The sequence below is a fragment of the Cyrtonyx montezumae genome, unplaced genomic scaffold (genome assembly GCF_038088225.1).
Source record: "Cyrtonyx montezumae isolate F1298 unplaced genomic scaffold, pur_monq_1.0 scaffold_10, whole genome shotgun sequence".
Lineage (NCBI taxonomy): Eukaryota > Metazoa > Chordata > Aves > Galliformes > Odontophoridae > Cyrtonyx > Cyrtonyx montezumae.
In genome coordinates this window covers 34,089,114-34,112,702 of record NW_027071826.1, presented here as the reverse complement: position 1 = coordinate 34,112,702, position 23,589 = coordinate 34,089,114, and the positions used below count along the sequence as shown (strand labels likewise).

Here is a 23,589-nt window from a genome sequence, read left to right as displayed (position 1 = left end):
CAGCCCAGCCACGGCCCTCCTGCTCTACCAAGGGAGCTCCCGCCTGAGCGCCAGGCAAGAGACAGCAGATGGCAGAGACAGATGGAAGGGTGTGGGGAAACAATGAGATAAATGAGCAAAAACTGAGTTGAAGACTTTAGCAGTTGGTTCCCAAATTGTTAATGTTACTAATCGTCTCGGCTGATGTAACCCTGCGGCAGGACGGCTCTCATCTCCCAGAGGCCACATTGCCTGCAACTACAGCACGCGGTGCTGCCCGGCAGCAGTTCAGCGTGCAAGCAGCAGCGAGGCGGGGGCGGTATAAGCAGAAACTCATCAGGGGAAGGAGAGCGGGGCACGCCAGTACCCCGGGGCTTGGGAGCAAAGCGCCGACAGACAGACTCGCAGTTCAGGTTTTTTAGGAGCACGGCTCTGCCCGGCAGCCATCGCTCACGGGCAGCGCCGCCGGGGGCGGTCGGGACGCGCCACGCGCCTCCGCGGGGCACCCACCGCCCGCATCGCCGCCCGCCCCCAGCCCCCAGCCCCCAGCAGGGGGCTCGGGCCGGAGCTCGCCCGCGCTGCGCAGCCGCCGCGCTCAGGAGCCGACGACCGTTGGGGGACTCGTGCTAAGGTAAGGGCGGGAGCGGAAGGCGGGCGGCGAGGCGGCCTCGTGGGGAGTGGAGGCCGCCCGAGGGAAAGCGAAACCAAAAGGGCGGAGGCGACGGCGGGGAAGGGGCGGGCGGGCGGGCCGGGGCTCCCCGTGGCGGGGCTCGGCTCGCTCCTCCCCTCCGCGCCGAGGCGGAGCGGGGCGGCGGCGGCGGCGCAGGGCGGGAGGGCTCGGCGAGCCCCCGTGGCCCTGGCGCCGGGGCAGCGGGCGCGGTAGCGGGCTGCGGGTGAGTCAGAGCCGCCCGGCGAGGGCGGGCTGGACATGATCCGCGCCGCCAGGCCGCGAGCGGCCGCTGGAGGCTGAGCAACAAAGAAGTTTCCCCGGCGGCGCGGAGCTCCGTCATGCACAGCCCCGGCCGCCGACCCTGGGGCTCTGCTCGGCGGGAGCCCGCCGCCGCCGACCCCGGCGCGGAGCCCCGAGCGGCGCTGCACAGCAGCCCGGACCTCAGCCGGGCCACGCGGCTCAGCGTGGGGGAGCTGCGCTCCCTCTTCGAGGCGCGCTGTGCCGCCGTCGCCGCCGCCGCCGCCCGGCAGCTGCCCGACCCTGCGAAGCGGGGCTGCCGGCCCCCCAACGGCGTGCTGCCGCCCGTCATCCCGCGCCTCACCGTCACCGCCGAGGACGGCGAGGAGGCGCAGGGCAGCCCCAATGCGCCTTCGGCGCACCCGGAGGGCGCGTGGCTGAGGACGGGCAGCTCGCTGCACCTGCAGTCCCGCAGGCTGTCCACCTCCTCGCTCTCCTCCACGGGCTCCTCGTCCCTCCTGGAGGACTCGGAGGACGACGTTCTGAGCGACACGGAGGGCAGGAGCCAGGGTATCGTGCACCTGGAGCGCGGCGAGGACTCCAACCAGGTAGGGGACGGTTCGCAGCCGTGGGACGCGCTGCCCTGGGTGGGGGGGAGCTCGGTGACCGCGACCGACGGCGACGACGAGGGAAGGAAAAAAGAGGGGAGTGGGTGAGGTGGGAGTGGAGGCTTGCGCTGAATAGCGGTCAGCGTGCGGGGCTCGCCCACGGGTGCCGAGTTCGTGGTGGGGGCCGTCGAGCACCCTCGTTTGAAAAGGCCTGTCACCCGGCTGGGTGCGGGAATCTGCGCTTTCCTCCTTCCACGCAAACTCCGGGAAACTCCTGGCGTGGGTTGGTAGCGGAGCACTGCACGATGTGCGTTACTGCTTCCATTTTCAAAGTGCTTCTTGATGTTGGCTCTTCTAAAACCCATCAGGTGTGCTTGGTTTCCCGTGGAAATGTGCTTGCCGTCCCAATAATTTTGAGGGGTGTTTTTTTCCCCTTTTTTTTTTTGGTTGTTGTGTTTTGTTTTTCCGGCCTCTTTTGTTAGATCTTCAAAATAACATTTTTCCTGGCATTTACCAGCAGGGTTATTCTTATTTTTCTTTTTGTCTCCTCCAGTCCTGGAGTCTGTGGCTGTCAGTTTTTTGAGCTGCTTCTTGCTGTGAGCATGACAGGAGATAGGGAGGAGCTTGGAGTGGGTAGAATGCATGCTTTTGTCCATCCTGGCAATAGCACATTCTTCTCAGTAAATCCTCTCTGTAATTTGGCAGCTTTCATCCATGAAGTGCACTTTTAAAAGCGTTTAGTTAGAGGTGTTTTTTTTTTCCATGACTATTAACGTGTATTTGCCTAACTGCCTATAATGGGCTTCTTGGGGGTTTGTAAGTGAAATACATAGCTTTAGCAAATTCCTCCTCCTGCCTTTACTGAGACCATAACTTAAATTGTTGTTCTACTGCCAGCCCACTGGCACTCTACTGTTCTCGAGCAGAACATATGTTTTGAAAAAAATACATATGCAAGAAATAATGCTGGTTGTTCGAGATACCTCCAGCTGGACCTTTCTCATGGTAATTGTGGGTTTACTACTTTAGAGGACACATAGTACAGGAACTAAAATGTTGTGCGCAATATTGGCTTTGTTTGCATCAACTTGGGGAGAAAAAAAGTTTTGTACTTTGTCATGTTGTGTTCCAAGAAGCTAGTAATGACGTGACTTAATTTGTACTTTCTCTCCTGAGATATAAACTGGTGTGTGGAGGGAAACAATTGCTATTCTGTCACCATTTGCCTTTCTTTTCTGAGCTATGTGCTGTGCTAACAGGGATTTTGTGGAAGTAGCCTAAGGACAGAAATTAAAGATGGAAAAGAGCTGTTGGATCCTTTGACTCAACAACCCTGCTATTGTGGTGGGCGAGTGGGTGTGATAATGAGCTGCGTGGAGGTAATCCTGAGCTGTACCTGTGGTAAATACAGAGTGAGAATTTACTGGGAACAGTTAAGCTATACAGAGAACGCTGGGATGGCATTATAGCATCTGTTAACTTGTATATGCACATAAATTAAAGCAAAAACTGTTATTCAGGTGAGAAACTGAGCTGCTTCAAAGTTGCTTTTGCATTCTGGAAGACTGATACTGTATGTAATACTGAGTCCTCAGTCATTTGCCTGCATCTTTCTCTGTAGTTCTGTATGCGTGTATCGAAAGCATACAGTGTAAGTGGATGTGAATGGCATTGATTTAATCTAAATTATAGAAAGCTTTTAGGCACTGTGCAAAATTGGAAAAGGCTCTGTTCATCTTCTAATGGTAAGAAAAGGAAATTTTAGAAGTGAAAAAGGCTTTACAGATCACTCATAGGTGAATAAAAATTGCCATATAACAAATATTTTTAAACTGAAAGAATGTCTTATTTATTTAGGTGTATGAGAAATTGAGACCTTTAATGGTATTATGAAAATTCAGCCTCAAAAAGCTTTTTGCAAATTTCTAAAGTTCAGTGCATTTTCAGTTTTTGTTTTTTTTTAATTTTCAGTACTTAAGTGTTCACACCTGGGAAAATGTCCATAAGGGTCAAATTATTTTTCCACACCTGTAGGGGTGATGGGATAAACTGCCCCCCAGCAGCCTGCATTCTGGTGGACACCTGTGTCTCGTTACTGTTTGTGCAGCAAGTTGGCAAGCTGGGACTTGTACCTAGGACTCTAGAACTGCAGGGCTAAGTGTAAAAAACAATGATGCTGCATGAATAAATTAAGCAAGCTAAATCTTTAATCTGCTCAGTGTGTGCTCGTGTAGTTCATCCTTCCCTTCCTTGCCATGGTACCCTCTGAGAGCTTGGATTCCAGGATCTGCCCTTTTTGTGATACACTGTCCTTCATCTCAAGTGGCTGCTCTGGGGGCCGGAGGTTCCTGCAGGCTGGGATCAGGACACACTGGTTCTGTGGCTGTTGTCTTTTGGTACTGGGCACTACTCTAAAACTGCCAGCCCTGTGTTCAGTTGTCCAATCTCTAGAGATACCGTTTCAGTAAAGAAACAGTGGTAATTAATATGCCAAGTACTTGCTTAGAGCCTCTGTGGGGTTGGCTTTGCAGGATGCATCTTTTCTACTATTAATCTTGAGGGAGGATGAGTAGATCTGTGTTTTTTTTTTTAAATGGAAGGCTTTGGACTCTAGGCAGGCATGCCCATAGGAGAATAACTAGAAATTTTGGGATAACGAAGGATGTTTTTGTATTTTAAAGATCAGCTTGTACGTTTTATTCATGTCTATTACTTCAGTATTATGTATTTTAATGGGTGAAGGTTCACTTTCAGAGAGGAATACAGATTGGAGATTTTCTACAGGAAATTGCAATGGAAATGAGCCAAACTTTGTGGTCCATAATTTATGGATAAGTGTGACATAGTGAAGTTTTCCCTGTAGTAGAATTTCTTCTGTTGTTTCTTTGTAAATGACACAGAGCCTGACACCCTTTGACATAGCTCAGACCAGGGCTCGCAGGACTGCTTCTGAGCTCTCAAACCTACCGGAGTCCTCAGTGCTTCAGAGGAACCTTGGAAACTTGCCCAGGTCTTCAACTGCAGGAGCAGAAGTTCTGATAGCGCTCTTGTTATCAGGGCTTCAAGGCTTCCATCTGTAGATGCAGAAAATTGAGACCTGAGCTGAAGGAAGCCCTCCCAGGCTTCTTGGCTGAAGGCCTCTCTGCTGTTGACCTGGAAGTTAGTACTCAGGTGTGTCTTCAAAATGTTGTGTGCCCTTGGGCTACTCGTACGTGGGAAACACAGAAAACTGTGCAGGCCCTTGGCATGTGTACAGGGCTTGCTGCCTGCAAGTTACCAGGCCTTGAATCCTGGGACAGTAAGCCTTGCAGTGCTGTTCCCAACTGCGCCTTGGAAGAGTCTCTTCTTGGAAGCTTGCTGGGCAGACAGAGCTCTCTGAGAGCCTGAGTGACTCAGTTAAGCATTTCACAGAGTGTTCTGGCATGGATCAATTGGCACGTTGTGACAGCACTACGTTTCGCGTATTACTGAGTGCGGTATAGGGGTATGTCCCCAGAGTGCTGGGCCCTTGGTGGAATAGCGAGTTCTTTGGGAATGATGCCTGACAATTACAGTGCAGCTCTAGCCTGACTCTGCAGGGACTAAATGTTGTTTGCATCTAGAAGGCTGACTTCTGAGAGTAAGTCAGCAGGTAGATGTTATGTCTCCTCATCACAAATTCTACACTTCATTTTGCAGCAAGTGACTTTGGAAATTAAACTGCCCTGTCTCTCCTGGAGGAGGGCTTCTCTGGCAGCAAAGGGTTAGAATTGTGGGAGAAGCTGGTTCTGCTCCTATTGCCTGAGCTGAGAAGTCACTATTCCTGCTGTCCTTTGAATTTAAGTGGGAAGTTTGCTTTTTTACTCCCGCTTCCCACAATCTGGAAAGTTTATGTACCTAGTTGAATCTTTTGAGAAAAGCTCCATGGGTCCATTTTCAGTAATGAAGCGAATACAAGAGATGTATTTTTGTCTTTATTTGTTAAGCCTGGTTAGCACCTTCTTTGTTGGGACAGAGCGACTTTAAAGTGGCTTTCTCAGAGAATAAGCAGTGTGGTAATACACAGCAGTCTCTTTTCCTTTTCATTAGGATAGTGTTATTTCCAAGATAGAGGCATGACAAACAAATCTACTCGTTCTCATAACTGTGACCTGTCATTGCAAATTCCTGAATCAGTAACCATGAGAACAGCTGACAGCTCACTAGAGAAAGAGCAATGCAGTTCTTGCCTACAGTGATACCAGTCCAGAAAGTTGCAATAGCCATTAGGGTCACTTACTTGGTTTCACCTATCTCCTCGCTATTACTTTCAGTAATAGTGAGCATCTTTAAATGAACAAACGTAGACATGTACACTTAAACTTTCAGGCTGTATTTATTCAAGTGTTTCAGCTCAGGGGTGGATTATGTAAGCTAATGCAGTAGAACAGAATTGTTATTTTTAAATGAAGAATGGGAATGAAGGGATGACACAAGTAAGACTGTTAATGGGTTTTTAGCCTACTTTCAAAGGAAAGATTGTGTAATCACTGTATCAATTTAATTTTAAAAACTTCAGTAGATTTCAGCTGACTTTGACAGTGGTGTAAGCATCCCAAAGTTTCCTTCATAAGTTCTTTAAAGTTCCATGAATGTCAGCGTCTGGATGGAGAAGATGAGCTCCAGGTAAGAGATGTGGAACTGTGAGGTGGACTGGAGGGTGTATGGCACAAGCTTATGAAGCATAGAGGCAACCTGTTGTTAAACTGGGAAGGCTGCAGGACAGTAGGCTAGTAGTTCAGTACACACCAGCCTCCATTAGTTTGCTAGTCATGGAACAACTCATTTTAACAGAATTTCAAGATATAAAACAATTATTTATAAAAAATATAATAACAGGCTTGCTACTGACATCTTCATTACATACTGGACAAATACAAGTGGATGGTTCCGTGCTGCTCTGATATTGGGCCACAACTCTGAACTGGCTGACTTCTCTCAGTTTTAGGACAGCTTGTTCTCCACTGTACACTCAAATGGTGGAATATATCTGAACATCAGCAGTGTCAGTTTTAGCAGTGACTGTTCATTAGTAATGTAGGAAGTGACTTGGATCTTAGTCAAATTAGTTGGAAGGCAATTAAATGTCTTATGAGTTCAGGCTTTCTCACCCTAGATACATCTGATAATACTGACTGGGAGGTTACAAAATTCTTTTGAATGCAATTCACCATTAATTTTCTTTTCTTTTTTTTTGTATTTTAAATGATGTGCAGCTTGAGTATACAGTTTAAAATTGTAAGAGCTCTTTTACAATTATTTTCTTATGGACCTGTATGCTATAGAAGGTTCTGTGTATGTACTCTTCTCTGGTTCAGACCTCCTCATGATGCTTATTGCTCCTAGAAAGCAGGAAAGGAAGTAGTGATGGCTCCTCATCATCAGGTGACATGTTCATATTTGAAGAAGTTGCTTTTAAGCAGGATTTCTGAGGTTATCAACTCAGCAGAGTTGCAGACTTAGTTGTGAGAGCTCATGCTGGTCTGGCAAGCGATATACACAGTAGCTGTGGCAATCGTTTAGGAGCTTAGCATGTCTGTATTTTGGGGGTTTGTTGCTCTTAACCCATTTAAAATGGTTTGAGGCTGAATTGTTTTTATTGAACAGGTAGTAGGCAAAAGAGGTATCACAGGCAAAAAATAACCTTTCCACTCACATCTAAGATTATAATAAACAGAATGTGTTAAAGTGAAACAGTTGGACTAAGTAGTAGCAAAATGATGCAGTTTAATACAGTTATTGCTTTTGAAAGCTGAGAATACAAATTGTATTTGTGTTGTGTTTTTTGTTTTAGGATTGGCTGAGAGGAGAAGGCTTAGCAGACAGGTTTCACTTTGTGATGATTATCTATAAGTGAGATGGCAGAAAAGGCAGCATTGTCCTTTCACATCTTGCAAGCAAATAGCAATCTTGTCCTGTGTTTAGCCCCGGTATAATGCCAGTCTCTCTTCTTTCTCTGTCAGTAGTTTCTGCAGAGGAAGGGAGCCAAGGCAGAAAGAACTGACTTGTCAGTTCTTGTTAATTTGGATCTTGCATAGTGTGGATTTAGATTTCATTTTTAAACTGCTCTTCTCAGCCTTCTCTACTAACAGAGCTTCCTCTAAAAATCTTGTGAGTTTGGCAAGATGGCATTGTCTGTCCACAGCGTAGCACACTGGGGAAAAATACCATTTAAAATAAGCAGGAATTAGTCTCTATCGCTTCATTCTGTACAGTCCAAAAGCAGTAGGGAAAGTGAAGGAAAGGAGGAGAGCCACACTCTCCCTCCCTACCTCCAGTGTCAGACTAGGAATGTTATTATTTCCAGTGTTTGATTAATACTTGACAGTAATGGGGAATGCTTTAGGGAATAACACATAGCCTGCAGCATTTATGTGTGTTTTTATGTCAAACTCTGAATTTCCCACAAGGAATGGAATTTTCCTTTCCTTTATGAAACACACGACAATGAGACTGATAGAAAACTACGTTGAATCCATCGTGCCTAACTACTATCGTGTGCTGCCGAACTTTCCATTTCTTGTCAAGCTTGGGAAAATATTAACCAAAGACTATTTAGCAGCTAACTGGAAGCAGTGTCGTAGACCTGGCACAACTGAAATTCAGAGCTTGGGACAGAATCTCCAAGCCAGTTGGTGACTGTAGGAAGCATAGCACAGACACTGCTTTGTGGGAGCTTGGCTTAAACCCAGAATCCAGGAACACTACTTATCTATGGACTGAAATATCAAAGTGAGGTGGCATAGTGAATGCAAACTCCTTAAGCTGTTTACCCAAGCCCACTGATACCGCCTCTGTTTCACTCACATTCAGTTTTAGTCTACTTTGTCAGCCTTCATCATCCATGTTTGAGCCACCTTGATAAGAAAGGCATGGTCATAGGTGGTAAAGAGCGTGGTAAAGATACACGTTATGTCTGTGTGTAATTGGTACTGATATCTGTATGATTCATCAGTCCACTGAATGAGTTACCTGTTCAACGGGAACCTGGGATGTTGCGGAACCGTGAGTAAGAAAGTTGGTGGTGTGGCATAACTTGTTTTTTGCTGTGAGGCGTCAAAGATGAATGTAAGCTACTATACTCTTGATACCTGTTTCGTATGTTAAACGATATCTCCTGTTCTAGTGATGGTAGGAATTCAACATTTGTTGTCAGTAAAGCTGATTCTGTCCACTGCTTTCTTCCACATTCTCACATGCAATGAATGACCCAGCCTTAGCTATGGCTGTCCTCGTTACACAGAGCTTCAATAGAGAATGCAGATTTTTGTCATGGTATTTTTTCAAGAAGCTCTGTATGGTTGATAACACTGCAGTGATTCTTCAGTGATGTTCACTGCGGACAGTACGTCATATCTGTGCTCTACTTGATGCTTGTGTCTTCTGATGGAGTGCTGAACCAAATGTAGATTTCTAATTCTCCTCTTAGTGGTACTGGTGTTCCTCAATGTCTGGAGCTCAGCTGTGAGCTGTGGTCAGCCAGCCCACTCTTCAGTGGAGCTTGAAGAGGCTTAGCTGTGCATGAGGCAGCTTTGTCCTAGCTTTGCCTCGACCAAGAGGGCCATCTCCCTCAGATCCTTTCCGAGCACAGCACTCCTATAGGCATCCTCTTTAGCACAAGCACGTTAAATGCAGCAGTCATCTCTAGTGCACCGTGCAGCACACGCTGTGGAAAGGCAGTGAGGATGAAGCACTTGTGTCAGTACCTTCCCTTGTTTGTACACGTTCAGATACGGAATTACATTTGCAGTAGAACACTGTCTTTTAAGCTCAAAACTGAGCGCTCCAAATAATTAAATATATATATACATGTGGAATTTATCATCTTGATGTTGACTCTCATCTTTCAATGATAGCTTACAGAACCATCTCTAGTTCTGTAATAACGTACTGTAATTGCAATACATTCAATGTAAATGCATGATGCCAGATTCTGTGATAAGCAGTTTTTTCTAATTCTGGCCTCGTTGGCATTACCATTTTTACTTAATTTACTGGAAATCTACAGTAAAAGCAGTTAATGTGTGTTATGTGGTACTTTTACCACGTTACTTCATCACTGCAGTAACAGCGCTTTTGAAATTTTAATGCATTTATTTTCACAATCTGTTGCGCAAACTCCTTTAGTCATCTCTTCTAGGGAAAATACTGAAGAAAAGGTACAGGAATGTGAAAAACATCTGCTAGATTTGAAGCCAAATTTGAAGTGGCATTTTTTGCTTTTCTTAATACACATTGTTAGCAACCGCTGTTGAACAGTGTTCGAGCAGTGGAAGGTGCTGACACGTGACTGGTGTTTCATCCTTGCTTCCTTTCCACAGCGTGTGCTACACAGTGCACTAGAGATGACTGCTGCACGATGCCCACAGGAGTGCTGCTCTTGGAGAGGACTTCAGGCTTGGGGTGGATGACCTTCTTTCCTTGGCAATCTGGGACACGGCTGCCTTGTGCACCGTTGAGCTCCACTTTGTTTGGAGTCTTCATAGCTGAGCTCCAACAGTTCCTTCTGTGTGCTATGCCCACAGTTTTCACAGATGTAATTTCCAAAGTCTAATGAGTATCTACTGTATACGAAGCTGAGGTGTTTAACAATTTGTTAGATTTGGTCGAGTTGGCTTTTCCTCTTCCAGTGGCTTGCTCCTGCTTGGAATGCTTTACTCTTGCCAGGCTTTGTCTCCCTCCAGATTCAAGGTTAACAGGCTTCTCACAGGATTCATCAGTAGTGTGATCAAGAAGTATCATTTTTCTAGTGTTGGAAACAACTGAACTTTTTTTCATGGGAAATGTTCAGCAAATGTATTTTGTTTTTTGTCCTTTGATGCATATCTCAGGAGAATGAGGCATGCTGAAACAGAGAGACTTCTTGTGCTTTAGCAGCACAGGAAATCTGGGTTTTGAGACCCTAATCTTCTGACAGAGGCAGAGCTAGAGCAAAAGTTAAAAGGTGGTCTTTGTACATTTCACTGTCACTGCCTGCTTACGTGGTGCATTGGTAGGATAAAATCAGCATGAACGGTGTTGGTGCATGCAGATTGGCTGTTCGTTATCTTTGTGTGGGGTTTGAGTGGGTTGTTGGCTAAGTGCACTTGACCTGAATGTTCTAATCATGATAAACTGCTTGCTGTGGGCTTCTTCCTCAGCCCTTCCCACCCATGTGTGTTCTGTAGGAACAGCAGTGCTGGCTCCTCAAAGGGTCAGCATTGCTCAGAAGAGAATGTAATCTGAAGAAACTGGGAAACCTTCCTACGCTCCAGCTTTCACTTTTCATAGTGCAAAATGCTGAGTGTCAGAATTTGGGACTGATAACTGAATAATCTTGCTCTGTGGAATTCAGATAAGCAGTGTTTTTGCCTTACTTGTGCTCATCTAGATAGCCAAAACAATTAAATCACAAGGTCCTTGTGGTCAGATCCTGCCATTTTTGGAGTCCAATGAGAAATTTTTAAGGTGAGGATTCCTGTCTTCTAGGGGCTTATGTCCATCCTTTGCTTGTCGTGCCACCATGACTACCAGAAGCACTCAGCAGAAAAAATTAGGAAGCTGTGTTTTAAATACATTATGAGGAACTGGCACTCTGGAGACTTTTGCCCTGATGATCTGTGTGTATTTCAGCAATAATCCAGCCCCAGTATCAGCTTTGTCTTATTTTCCCAAAGTTTATAGTAAGACCAAAGAGAATATGCGACTGACTTCCTTCAGCAGTGAGATCAGAGAGAGAGAAAGTCTCATGCTAATAGCACTGCGCTGTTTGTGCTGATGTTGGTTATTCTCAGGTTCTGCTGCCCGTGTCCGGTCTGGCACAGAAGACCTCTGCTGCTGCTTTGTGATTTCATGAGGCTGATGTAGGTGGCTGCGCAAGATAGAGGAGCATGGCTTGAAATTCTGTTGTTCAGAACCAATAGTATGAAGTTATTAAGGGTTGGGTTCATGGGTTCATGGGTTGGGTCTTTTGTGTCTCTTAACATTTGGGTAGATAAACCAGGCTGTTTATTTTGTTGTTAGCTTCTTAATAGTTGACAGTTGATGTCTGTGCTTCTAAAGAAGGTGGGCTCTCCAGGCTCTTGATTGTGAACACGTTTGTTTACCTTCAGGGCAGAGGAAACATGCTCTGTATAGCGCTGACTATTGTTCAGACACCCACAAGTCTTCAGTGCTCAGATGCCTCGTTTCAGCCTTGAGTCACCACTGCTGCTTACGTAAGGTCTGAATTCAACTCCTTTTCATAAGGCTACATTATGGAAATTAAATAATTCCTTGTCTGCTGGGACTACCTGCTGCTGATACGGAGGAGGAATTCAACTTGCCTTGTGCTCTTCTGTTGACAGAAATCTTTTGATCTTGTAGTTTTGCTCGAGGTGAATTCATCCTCTTCCCCAGATTCCTTGCGTATTTCCAGTGCTGACTGGAGGCAGTATGAGTTTTGCTAGTCATCGGTTTGCTATCGTGTGACCCAGGTGGCCCTCCTGGTCCCCACCTTCACTAAATACCACATTGTTCTCAGGTTCTATTTCTGGGCTACTATCTTCTCTAAAACACTGGGCTCACTGGTATTTTCATGCAAACCCGAATAGGAATGCGAGTTTGTTGTTTAAAAAAACCTATTTCAACACAGTGTTTTGGAATAATTTCACAGTTGCTATCTTAAAGCTCAGTTACAGCAGTGGTCACTGAAGGATGTAGCTTTCCCCTAGGTAAATACCACACCCCGCTGAATAACAGTGCCCTATCACATGTTGACACTTGCATTCCTTTCCAAAGGGTGGGCCTATTTGAACTGTGGAGTATATGATACGAGCAGCAGTAACTGTTTATGATTCTTTGGAGGAAAATGGAAGTGTGAGTTTGGAGGCAACAAAGGAGGAGAGGAAATAGTACTGGACTTTGTCTTGTGATTAGAAGAGCAGATGGTAAACTGTTACCAGTGTGTCTGATCTTGTTTTAACATGACGTATTTTTAGACACTAATAATACTTTTCACTTAACACTGTACAGCTTCTTACTTTAGTCTTGCATGCCTTATTTGAGAGCCTATAGTGTAGTTTAGAGGCAGTAATTACTTACATCATTCAGCAATGTTCTGAAATATAGCTATTATAGTTAGGTGCTGCAGCAGAGAAGGGGCATGTCTCTGCACTAAGGTACTGTGGTGAAATGGCATTTTTATCTTTTGCAAATGAGTGTCTGACACTTCAGGATACTGTAAGCTGAATTATCACGACAGGAGAGCAAGAAGTTGTATTTAAACAGACTTTAAACAATGTCAGAAATGCCTTTCTGTGTATGAGCATAGAATCATTAAGGTTGGAAAAGACCTCTTAAGATCTTCCAGTTTTACTGTTCACTTACCACCAATATTGCCCACTGAACCATGGTGCTCTGTAGCTAGTAACTTTATGTGAGCTTACAGTTCTGGAAATCTTGATCTGCAGCTGAACCTTGGTGTGAGGGACTTAACATTTATGTAACTAATGCATCAGTATTTTTTAGGACATGGAAGTAAAGCACAGAAAAGGGCCAGGTTATCATTATTTACTGTTCTGCAGGGCATAATTATCTCTTCACCGTTGATGGTTAGCTTTCTTTGTGACTGCGACTAGAATTCCTTTAAAAGTGTTGCAGTTCGCTGACACTGGCATCAACCCAGTTCCACTTTGGTCTTCCATGACTAAAGTAGACGGTGGTTTATAGATGTATGTCAAGGCAGTTTGAGTTTCCATTGTTGCAGGTTGTTTTCACTGATGCCCCTGGAAAGCTCTTTTCCGATATCTCACTGGAATGCCTTATTTTGGTTGGAAATTGAAGCCATTTATTTGTGTTCATGCAAGTAGACATGGATAACAGCAGACTATCCTTGTGCTCTCTGTTTCCTATAGGAAAAAATGAATTATAGCGCAGTAGTCTTCCATAATTAGTATTAGGACCCACATATATCACTCATTCTTATGAGGAAGAATCTTCAAGGTGTATGGGATACAGGCCCACATGTGGGGACATGAAGTAGCATGGTAAGATCACAGGATGCATTCAGCAAACAAAGCTGTTAGGATGAAGAAGGGAGAAATCTTTGATCAGTTAGTAGAAGGCAAATCACTGCTATCAGACAAACTGCAAAATTGTGGCTGGTGTGTTTAGTGGTGAGTGAGGAATTGTATAAAGGACGTCCATCTTTTTTCTTTATTCTATCTAGAGGCTATTCTGTGGATAGTAAATTATTAATAAATTATAAGTGATAAACTGGTGGTGAGCCTAAGCTGGGCACACATGCTGGAGCTGTGTGTCTAAGTTAGCTTACATCATCATAGCAAATGGGATGAATTGTGTGCTCAGCTTCCTTCCCGAGTGCCTGGAGCTCAGTCAGGGGAGATTAGCTGCTTGAAGTTACTTCCTGGCTTCTCACCCAAACACAATCTGTCTTGATGCTATACAGAAACCATACCTGATTGATTGGCACTTGTAATACCTTGGGATTGTGCATATGTTTTAAGCTGGATGTCTTGATCTGTGTATAAAGATGTGTGGATGCGTCTGGGTTTTAAATATTCCAAACAGAATGAATATTTGGGAAATGGTAATTATGTGATCTCTCTTATAGGATGTTAAGCTTTTTTTTTTCAATCTAAAGAGTGTGTTTTTTCTAGATGTTCTTGTCTCATGACTGATATCAATCAGTGATCCATGACTAGCAGAGAATTAATGGAGGATGGTCAAAGAATTCTGAAATTGCCTAGCTGGCGTATAAAGTTTCTGAGGAATTAAACTGCAGTTGTTTTGGAGGTTAAGAAAGATTTCTTCCCTTCTGCCACACCATCTGCTGAAGTGATATTTGATTTACAACAAGATTATTCTGGGTGATGGACAGCTTAGATAAATTTCAAATGTCTGCACTCTGAAAGCAAATCGACTTTCAGGAAATTTCTGTGTACTTCTTGATTAATAATGTTTCCAGAAATATCGGTTATAATATATCGGTTATAATAATTGGTTTCCAGCAAGACTGATATTCTGACAGAACGTCTCTTGCACAGTTTTGCTCAGCGGGGAGAGGCGGTCAGACTCTGTCCTATTGGAGAACTAGTGTCTTCCAGAGCAGAGCACAAACTGTGGAGGTGGAGATAGTGGCCATGGTAATCTCATCCCTCAGAACAGCAAATGTTGACTTTTTATTATTTCAGTTAATGGTATTGCCCCTTAAAAATAGGCTTCTACAAAGTGCCTGTGATAAAGTAAACAAAACCCGTCTAATTCTTTTGGCTTTTGGCCTGGGAGTGACACACAGACAGTAAATATCTTAGTTAATGAACAGAATGCAGTACCTGTGGAATCGTCAGCGGACTGCGGCTCTTGGTTCTGTTTGCAGAACGGCAAGCAGCGCTTCCACTGTGTTGCACTACTTTCTGATTTGGAGAAGGCCTCTCCTGGAACTAGAAGCAGAATCCAGCTGTGAAGAGCGGGGTGTGAGATTTTGTGCTTCATTTAATTCAGTGGTCAGATGCTGTCCAACAATTTATCTTGCTTTCACTTTTTCTGTAGTCCAGAGATAAGGAATATTGAACAAACTTACCGAGTATCCTGCAGGGTAGCAAGCCAAAGAATGTACACATTTCACTGCACATGTGGTGAGGCATGACAGAGGAGAAAATGCAGGAACCTGAGACTTCTGTCTTGCAGCTTTGTTTCTGCTTATTGCATTAAGTGTTTCTCATGACTCTGAAGAATTAGCTCAGCCCATCTTGCCTGTGGTACAAACAGGAAACAAGAACTTTGCAGTTGGAGGATACACCTGCCAAGCGCTGCTTTGAGCAGCTGCAGCCATTACCCATGGTTGAGTGCAAAACCGGAAGTGTCGAGGGCTACGTACAGGCTGAGCGTTGCTTTTCAGAGCTTTGGAGGCTGGATGGTGAAAGAAGCGCAGATGAAGGTGTAGTCACACTTTGCCTGGCAGCCTGTCTAGAAGTGCTAATCAGGGAGTCACTGATGTAGCATGCAAACTGCTGTTCTTGAGGAGTACGTGTTCTCCTTCGCTGTTGCTCATCGGTCTCCCAGCTCCAGTTGGCTCTCGGATGCTGCAGGAAGCTCCACTGTGTGAGAAAGCAGCACGTGTTAGTTTCTTGTGGGCTGTGCTGACTAAAGCGGGTACAGGGTCAAGGCTCCTGAGGAGCTGTGTGGGGATTGCTCTGTGATTTCCTTAAGCAGTATAACGGCATCCTAGGTTATATTCTTCAAGTGTCAGCAGACAACATCTGAAGTAACACTGAAGCTGCCCTGACAGAAGGCCAATTGCGGTGATTTGGTCATACTGTCAATTGATGTTGGTTTACATCGTGCCTCTTGACAGTCTGAAGAATGAATGATGCTGCTGTTTGTCAGCTTAGGGCATGGACTTTTCCAAGTAGGCCCTCAGGGCTCTGGACTCTGAGCTGGGAAAGCTGTGGTGAAAGTTACTGCTGAGCAACGTTTTTTTTTGGGTTTTTTTTTTCAGACCTAAATAGCTGTCTGCCTAGTGATGAATGTTTGCATCTGGGAATGCTGTGTAGAGTAGTGTTTATTGTTTGCATCAGAAACCTGGTCACAGTGCACTGACAAGAGGAGGTGAAATACAGTAAATGCAGGGCTAAGTCATTTGCTGTAAAAGCCTAACCCTATTGTGGAGGCTAAATCAAGTGATGCACTCAAACTTAGTTTTAATGGTTTGTGTGATTGCTTATACCCTCCTGTCTGGACTTGCTTGGGAAGCTTTCTTGTTGGCTTGCACTTTCACCTTCCAGCCATTGAGATCTTTGTCTTGTTTTGTGATTCATGTCTGATTCAGACAAGTGGGTAGTAGACTTGGCAGCAAGAATCTCCTTAGTTTGAGGATTGCAGAAACCTTTAATAAGGGGCAAAAGCACAGAAGCTAGCTGCTGAATATATAAACCAAGTGTCATGTATAGTAGAGCTGGGTTTATTGTTTGGGGACTTTTTCTTTTTTTTATTGGCAAATCTTGCACCTTATTTCCCTGCACAGCGTTTGTGTGGGTATTGAATTTGTGTTCTTCCAGCAAATAAGGAAAATTTGCAGATGTTTCTGAACTTATCTGCTATAGTATGATGCCTTGTTAGGTCTTCTGATTTTTTTCTTCAAATGCCATGTAATCCCAAGCCTAAGAGTCTTTATGGTCTGGACAGTAACTAGAAGTGATAATGAAATTCTGATAGACTGCAGTGAAAAGCTTTTGCTAAATGCTTTAGATATTTTCAAGTGTATGTCTGTATATAGTTTTTTGTTTGTTCTTTTTTAAAGAAAAACGGATAGTTTTTAGTTCCTTGCATTAGGCATAAAAATATTTGTTGCTTCAGGATCTGAATACGACCAAGTTATCTGCATGACTCTTCAGGTCTGCAAATGCAACTATACTAAGCCTTGAGCTGAAAGAACTCAGAACTCTCAGGAGACAAATTCTGGCACTGTAACAATCTCCTTTTGCTCAGCAGCTTTCATTACTTATTTTTGTTGTTGCTGTTGTTTTAGATATAATATCATTCAAATCTCCCGATCACTCCATGAAATGAAACTGTATGGTTGGCTGTCCCAGAGCTTCACAGTCTTGAAACTGTGAAGTCCCTCAGCCTTAGATGTTGGCAGCTGTGAAGCTGCACCTGTGGCAACCTCGTTGGTTTGTGGGGAATTATGCTGATGACTTGCCTTGGTAGAATACTGCGGTTCATTGTTAAAGTGTAATCCTTTATAGGTTGTTATTATAGAACTGTAGTTGTTGATTACATTCTCACAGGAAGTATGTCTAAGTAAAGGGTAATTAATTAGACTAGTAATTATCTTGATTGTTGTCCACTCAGGAAGATTTCATAAGGAAGCATTTTATGATGATGGCAGGTAGTGCTGCAGTGAGACAGATGAAAACATAGCGTATTTCAGGCTAGCTTTAGTTCATTGAAATAATGTGGTTAGTAGCATTGGACCTATTTCCAGCTCTGTGTGTATGTGCTGCTCCAACATATCAGGTGAAAGCCACTGCAAATAGTGGCAATCAATACTGGAAACAAAATGGAATATATTAATTTCATTTTCCAAATTGGATGAAATAGTTGAGTGGAACAGCACAAAGAATTAAGCAAACAAAACAAACTAGCTTTTGAGCAAACTTCAGTTCTAATAAATTAAGGGGAGTAAAACAGTAAAGGATTTTGTAGATTATTAACTCGGTTTTAAAAACTTGTGTACGATTTTAAGTAAATATATATACAGTTGTGTAAGTGAAACATTCTGTGAAACATACACAGAGCTCAGAGGGAGCTGGTCTTAACAGGAGCTGTTTGCAGGGCTAGCCTGCCACTTGTTCGCATAGATAGCTCTGAGAGCTCTGTGTAGTCATATCGACTTTGTGATGATTTATGTGACTCAGAAGGAGTAATAGGGTCCTAATGTGAGTCCCAGGAAGGAAGAAGCAACGGAAGAGAAAATCATGGAGGAAAGGTGAGCCACTGGGAATGAATAATACGGCATACAGGGAACTCAGAACTCACACCCTGCTCAGTAGCACTTCCTTTTGGCGTAGGGTCCACTATTTAGAATGCAGTTTCAGCTGATGCATTCTTAGGTGTTGCTTTTCCAGTCACTGCTGTTATGGTTACTCTGTCCTTTTAAGAGGCCAGCACCCTTCAGTCACCTCACACACTTGACAAGCTTGCTGGTTTGCACTGGGTTGGCTGGGACTGCCAAGCAATGTATTGCAGTGCTTTTGTGATTTGAGTGCGTGGATCTCAGAGAATTATTTTGAAATGTGTAGTAAGCTTCTGGTTATTATAGTTTTCTAAGTCCCTGTGGGTGATCCCTGTTCCATATACGTGTTGGTGAGGCAGTAGGCAGTGGCACCCACAATACAGGTCACATTTTAGCCCCTATGTGCCAGAGCTGCAGAATTTAGCTTAAATGATGCAGAGACCTTAAGAGAATGGTAGATGATGGTAACTGACAATTAAGTGCTCTTTTTTTGTAGCCTTTTAGGAAAAATTATAACAAAATTTCTCACTCTCCTTTTGTTTCTTGCTGTCATAATAGCTCTTTGTAGGCTTGCGTAGGCTTTGTACTAGAGCAGAGAAAAAAGGCAGCAGGATTTTGGATAAAGAAACTACTGAAAGTGTCCTGGAAAAAGGTTGCAGAGGTTATTGTTAACTACTGCATAGCACAACTTTCATGAAAACCTACCAGCTCAGGCAAGAAACTACTGCTCTGCCCTACTGATGATAGAAGCATGAACGTAGGCGCCCTGTTAATTTGCTATTTCAGTTTACTTCTGATCTTTAACTCACTGTAGTTTCAAATAACATGCTAGGATTATTAGAAATGATGGAATTTTTTTTAAATCTTCCCTTCCCCCTACCTTTCCACACCTATTAGTTTAGATGTAATTGGAATGTTTTTATTTGTTTCAATTAGGACTCTGTTCTGCAAATTCCTGTTTACACTACCTGCTTGTCAATGCTTGCCTCAGGGTAGTTACATGTGTGGTAGCTGTTTGCAGAACTGAAGTTTTTTTTCTTTTCCCTTTATGATGGAAAAATAATCTCTCTCTCTTACAAACAGGTTCAAGTCTCTGTCACCTGTACCCTCAGGTCGGAACAGATCTGTCCCTGTGGTATTTGGTATATCCTCAGTGAGAGACTTGAGTTGTTCTATACAACCCCTAAAACAGCATCAACGAAGAAACCCTATACAGATAAAGGAACCCTCTCAGCAGACTCCATTTAACTATTTAGTGATCTTAACTATTAGGATGTTACAGCCCTTCTCCCGAAATAGTGGGAGTATTTCAGGAAAGCAGATTAATTCTCGTGGATACTCAGACCTGATCCGGAACCCCTCAGAATGAATGAGGCTGCTTCCAATGAGTGTAGTGGGGTTTTGCTTAGCCCTACCCTACTGGTGTATGGAGGCAGGATTGTGATGGCTGTGCTTCTGCATAGCTGTGATGTATGAAGCTGTGCTCTTATTGTGAAAGTATACCTGGGGGAAGCTGTGCTTCCCAGGAACTAATGGCTTTGAGTTGCTACTCATCTTTGATTCTCGATGGGATAGGTGAAATGGCAACAGCAAACTCTATCCAGGGTTGAATAGTCTGGAAAACCTCTCCCACCCCGAATGTTGTCCATGCATGTCAGTCCTAAAACAGTGAGTGAGTCTGCTGCACCCTATGTGGAAATGTACTTTCCTTCATTGCTGTGCTTCAAATTCAGTGATTCAAAATAGCAGTCCAGATAACAGCACAGTTCAGTGTCAAACACCAAGCCACAGTCCTTTGAATGCCTTGTGGCTTTGTTACAGGGATTGGCTCTTTCATTCTCTTTCGCAGCATTTTTGCTCTCTTGCTACTTAGCTGCTGTTCTAGTGGCACAGCCTGTAACATTCTCCTTAGCAGAATACTAGCTGTTGTCCTCTTCAGTATCCCACATCTTTCATTGCAACATCTTTTATTGTGCCTGTATTTATGTATATGGATGTGTTGGTTGCAGTTCACGTAGATTCAACACATTACCATTCTTTGAGTCATTTATGTTTCTCACCATTGCCCTTTGAAATGCTTCTGTCTTACTGTAAGACTCTTGAGTATATTGATCTTGAGGCATTCAGACAGTCATTGTACAGAGTTCTAAATTTTCCCCATACATACGTAAGTAGCACCAAACACTGAAGGGGAATCTAGAAGAAAAACGGGGTTTAGAGAAATCCAGCCTAAGAAAATCAAGGAAAACTGAGCATAAATCTAGAAGAAAGGGGGCTGAGGGAGATAAGGACCCCAAATGCACATGGGCAATGGCATCAGTCCTAGCTGCTATTGCAGCATGAAGCAGTGATTTGAAAAACACATGTCATCACTAACAAAGAGGAAGATCTTGCTTTAGAAATAGATGTGAGAAAGATTCCTCCTACAGCAGGCACACCAAGTTTTCATCTTCCCACTCACGCCACTGCTCCAACAGCCTGGAGCCCTGTTTGCATCCTCAGCTGAGTAAGGTTGGAGGCTGAAAGTTGCAGTAGGGAAAAGTGCGTTTGCTGAACTACTGCCCAGGACAGCATGCCCCACTGAAACGGGGCTAAAGGTAATCCTTTCCCAGTTAGCTTCAGTCTCCTGCTTTCCTTGTTTTGGGGGAAAAGGGGTTGTGAGTAGATATAAAATAAATGATAATAAAAACTTGTCAGTCCTTCTTATTGGGTGAGTACCTTAAACATATTCATCCCAGGCAGCTATAACCTCAGCAGTCAAATTCCACTTGAGCTGAAGTTGAATTTGGCCCATTGTCTCTCCTTCACACCCACAGCACAAATAAAAGCTGCAGCTATTGAGAGTTGGGTGGGAGGGAGGAGGTGGGAAAGCCACTTGAAGAGTGTGGTGTTTCATTGACAGCTGACATGCATTCCTTGGAAACCTGTGCTTCTCATCACTTCTGGATATAGCAGTATGACACATCACTGGGAGACATGATACAGTATGTTAGGAGTGGGACATCATGATGAGCACAGGATTTTTACAGAAGGGATATAGAATGCTGCTGGCTTCTGGTTGTGGGGTGGGGAACCAGCAATACAAACCTGAAAACTGGCCTGGAATCTTCAAAAACTTCAATTTTGGCAGAAGTTGTGTTCAGAGTGGTCATTTCAACTCAGAGTGATGTCTACTGCAGTTGCACTATGAATAACTTTGGGTCCAGTTTGTCTGTGGTAGAAACTGAGGCAGACAGAAGAAGACTACACAAGTCATTTTTAGTCTTTTCTATTTGAATAACAATATTTATGTTGCTCTCTCCTCCAGAAGGAGGCTTGGGCTTCGCACAGATGCTGTGCAGGTGTCTTTACAGTGTCCCTACCCTGCATTTGACCCTGTGATAGAGCCAAGCTGCTGCTCAGCAGTGTGCTGTATTAATCTGGAATGACTTAAGGCAAATAGCATAACATATGATGCCACAGGGGCGTATAAACCTGCAGAAGGGATTTATTAAACTGTAACTTAACTGGAGCTGGTGACATCTGTGGAGCTTCAGCAAGTACATCTGAGTCTTCATGATTCTCTGAACAGACGCAACGTTCTTTGAATGCTTCCTCTTGCTAGCACAGTGTGTTTACGAAAGTGCTACTGCTGCATGGGAAACTTGGATCAGACCAAGAGTGACTTCAGCTTGAACTGCTTTCAAAACCAAGATAAGTTAAATAGGAAAGCAGTCTTATTTCGGAACAAGTGCTCCTGTATGGAGATTATATTTTGTCAGTTCAAGTTGCAGCATAACTTGAAACTTCCCTGGGAAAAATTAAATCCTGAAAGTAAATACTGCTTGCATCTGTGAGTTCGTATATCCTGCTGCTCGTGGTAGGGCAGCCTCCCAGTTTTGCCCTCACACAGTGACCAATACTGCTGTAACTGGGCAAATCTGGGGAAGGGCGTCCAGGTGAAAGTATGACCTAGAGAGCTACGTTTTGCCTGTGTTTCATTACTTGCTGCCTTACTTTATTTTGCACTTCTATAGAAGTATAGTGTAGAATATAGTTAAAAAATAATAAATGATAAACAAGGTACTTAAAAGCATCTAAATTATCAGATCATTGTCCCCCCCCCCCCCCCCCCCCCCCCCCCCCCCCCGGAGAAAACGCACTTATTTTGGTGGTAGGTTCTGTTTCAGGTGTTCAACAATGACCTAGAGTGAGTTCCAATGAAATCAGTGCCTCCTGTTGATTTTGATGACACCCATTTTGGCCTCTTATAAGTACCTCTGTAAATCCAATACTTGACCTCTGCACAAAAAACTTTAGCACTGAACTGTTGTACATAGTTACGAGCCCCATTTCTTTTCTCCAGCATGGTGCCACGCCCTAGTGATGGAAGAAATGAGCCTGCCTTCCTTGTTTGTGGTGCACTTTAGGATTCCTCAGCACGTCATGTGCGTGCTAGTGGGCTGTGGTTCTAACTTGCCAGGGTTTTGGTTCCAAAGCACGAGACTTCTTGGCTCTATCTCTTTTTTATTCCTCCACCTTTCCGCCTTTGTGATGGAGCACTCAGCTGCTGTTTGTGAGCAGCTGCTCCGTTTCCCTGTCTGCTTGGAGCAACTGCCCTGTGGGGTGGCCAAGGTGGCCAGAGCAATGACCAGCTTTGTTAAAAAGTAACGAGATTGGAAAACAGGAGGGAGTGGGAAAATCTGTGACCTGGAATAAGTTGTGCAGCACACTGCCAGGGCGCCGAGCGAACCGTGAGCCCGATTAGAGATGTGTATTCTCTGCACCTAATGCGATGAGACTCACTTGTTGACTTGGTGAAAGCTGTTAATCGTGACGTGATGCTGAAAGCCTCTGGGAAAGGAAATATTGCTGACAGCGGCAAACTGCTCATGTTCGTGTCTCATGGAAACTTAAATATGCGTAAGTGTAGTTTCAGCGTCTGCTCTCTGCGTGACTCAGATGCAGAGAGAGGGCCAGGTGTGGCTCAGAGCAGGCCTGTGGTGTGCAGCGTGACTTTTTGTACGGACAGCTTTCTGGTGCACGGGAGAGCACTGTACTTGGCTGCGTCTGTCTGTTATTTTACAAGTGTGTTTTTCCAGAGATGACTGCAGTGTTTGTTTTATGCTTCTACCTTTGAGTGCTTACAAATTAGGGAGGGACAATTCGGTGTGCTTGAAGCTGTATGGTAGGTTTATGATATGTCAGGATTTCAGACTTCGCTTTATTTAATGCTTCTTTTCTTTGCATTCCAGAAAAAGGCATGGCATACAATTAAAACCATGGTTAACTTACCAGTGATTAGCCCCTTCAAGAAACGCTACTCGTGGGTGCAGCTGGCTGGGCATACAGGTGAGATGAGTATCTTCAATGTTTTTATCTCTGGAACGTGGTGTGGGATCATTTTTACTGACTGAGTAGCCAATGTGTTACTTTCCTAACTGGAAGCGTTTCTGTCCTTGCCTTAATGCACCCCAACCTTGATAAGGACAGGTTTTCTAGTACCAACCCCTAACTCTTGGTGTGAATGTAAGCCCTTGAGAGGAAAGCAAATATGGTGGCAGTTGATTTGGTGGCCAGGTGTTTGCATGGAGAGGATT

The 23,589-nt window shown here is 44.2% G+C and overlaps 1 protein-coding gene across 3 annotated transcripts in view; it reads left to right on the top strand.

Moving 5' to 3' along the window:
- Positions 1 to 889: 889 nt before the first annotated feature.
- ITPKA (inositol-trisphosphate 3-kinase A) overlaps positions 890 to 23,589 on the top strand; it is a 35,832-nt gene continuing 13,132 nt past the window's right edge. For all 3 annotated transcript variants that reach the window (XR_010623351.1, XR_010623350.1, XM_065754807.1), the window contains exons 1-2: positions 890 to 1,494; positions 23,245 to 23,341. Coding sequence is in view for 1 of the 3 variants with exons in the window: in XM_065754807.1 (XP_065610879.1) it covers positions 988 to 1,494; positions 23,245 to 23,341 (604 nt within the window). In the remaining 2 variants the exon portion in view is untranslated. The remainder of the gene's footprint in view (positions 1,495 to 23,244; positions 23,342 to 23,589) is intronic.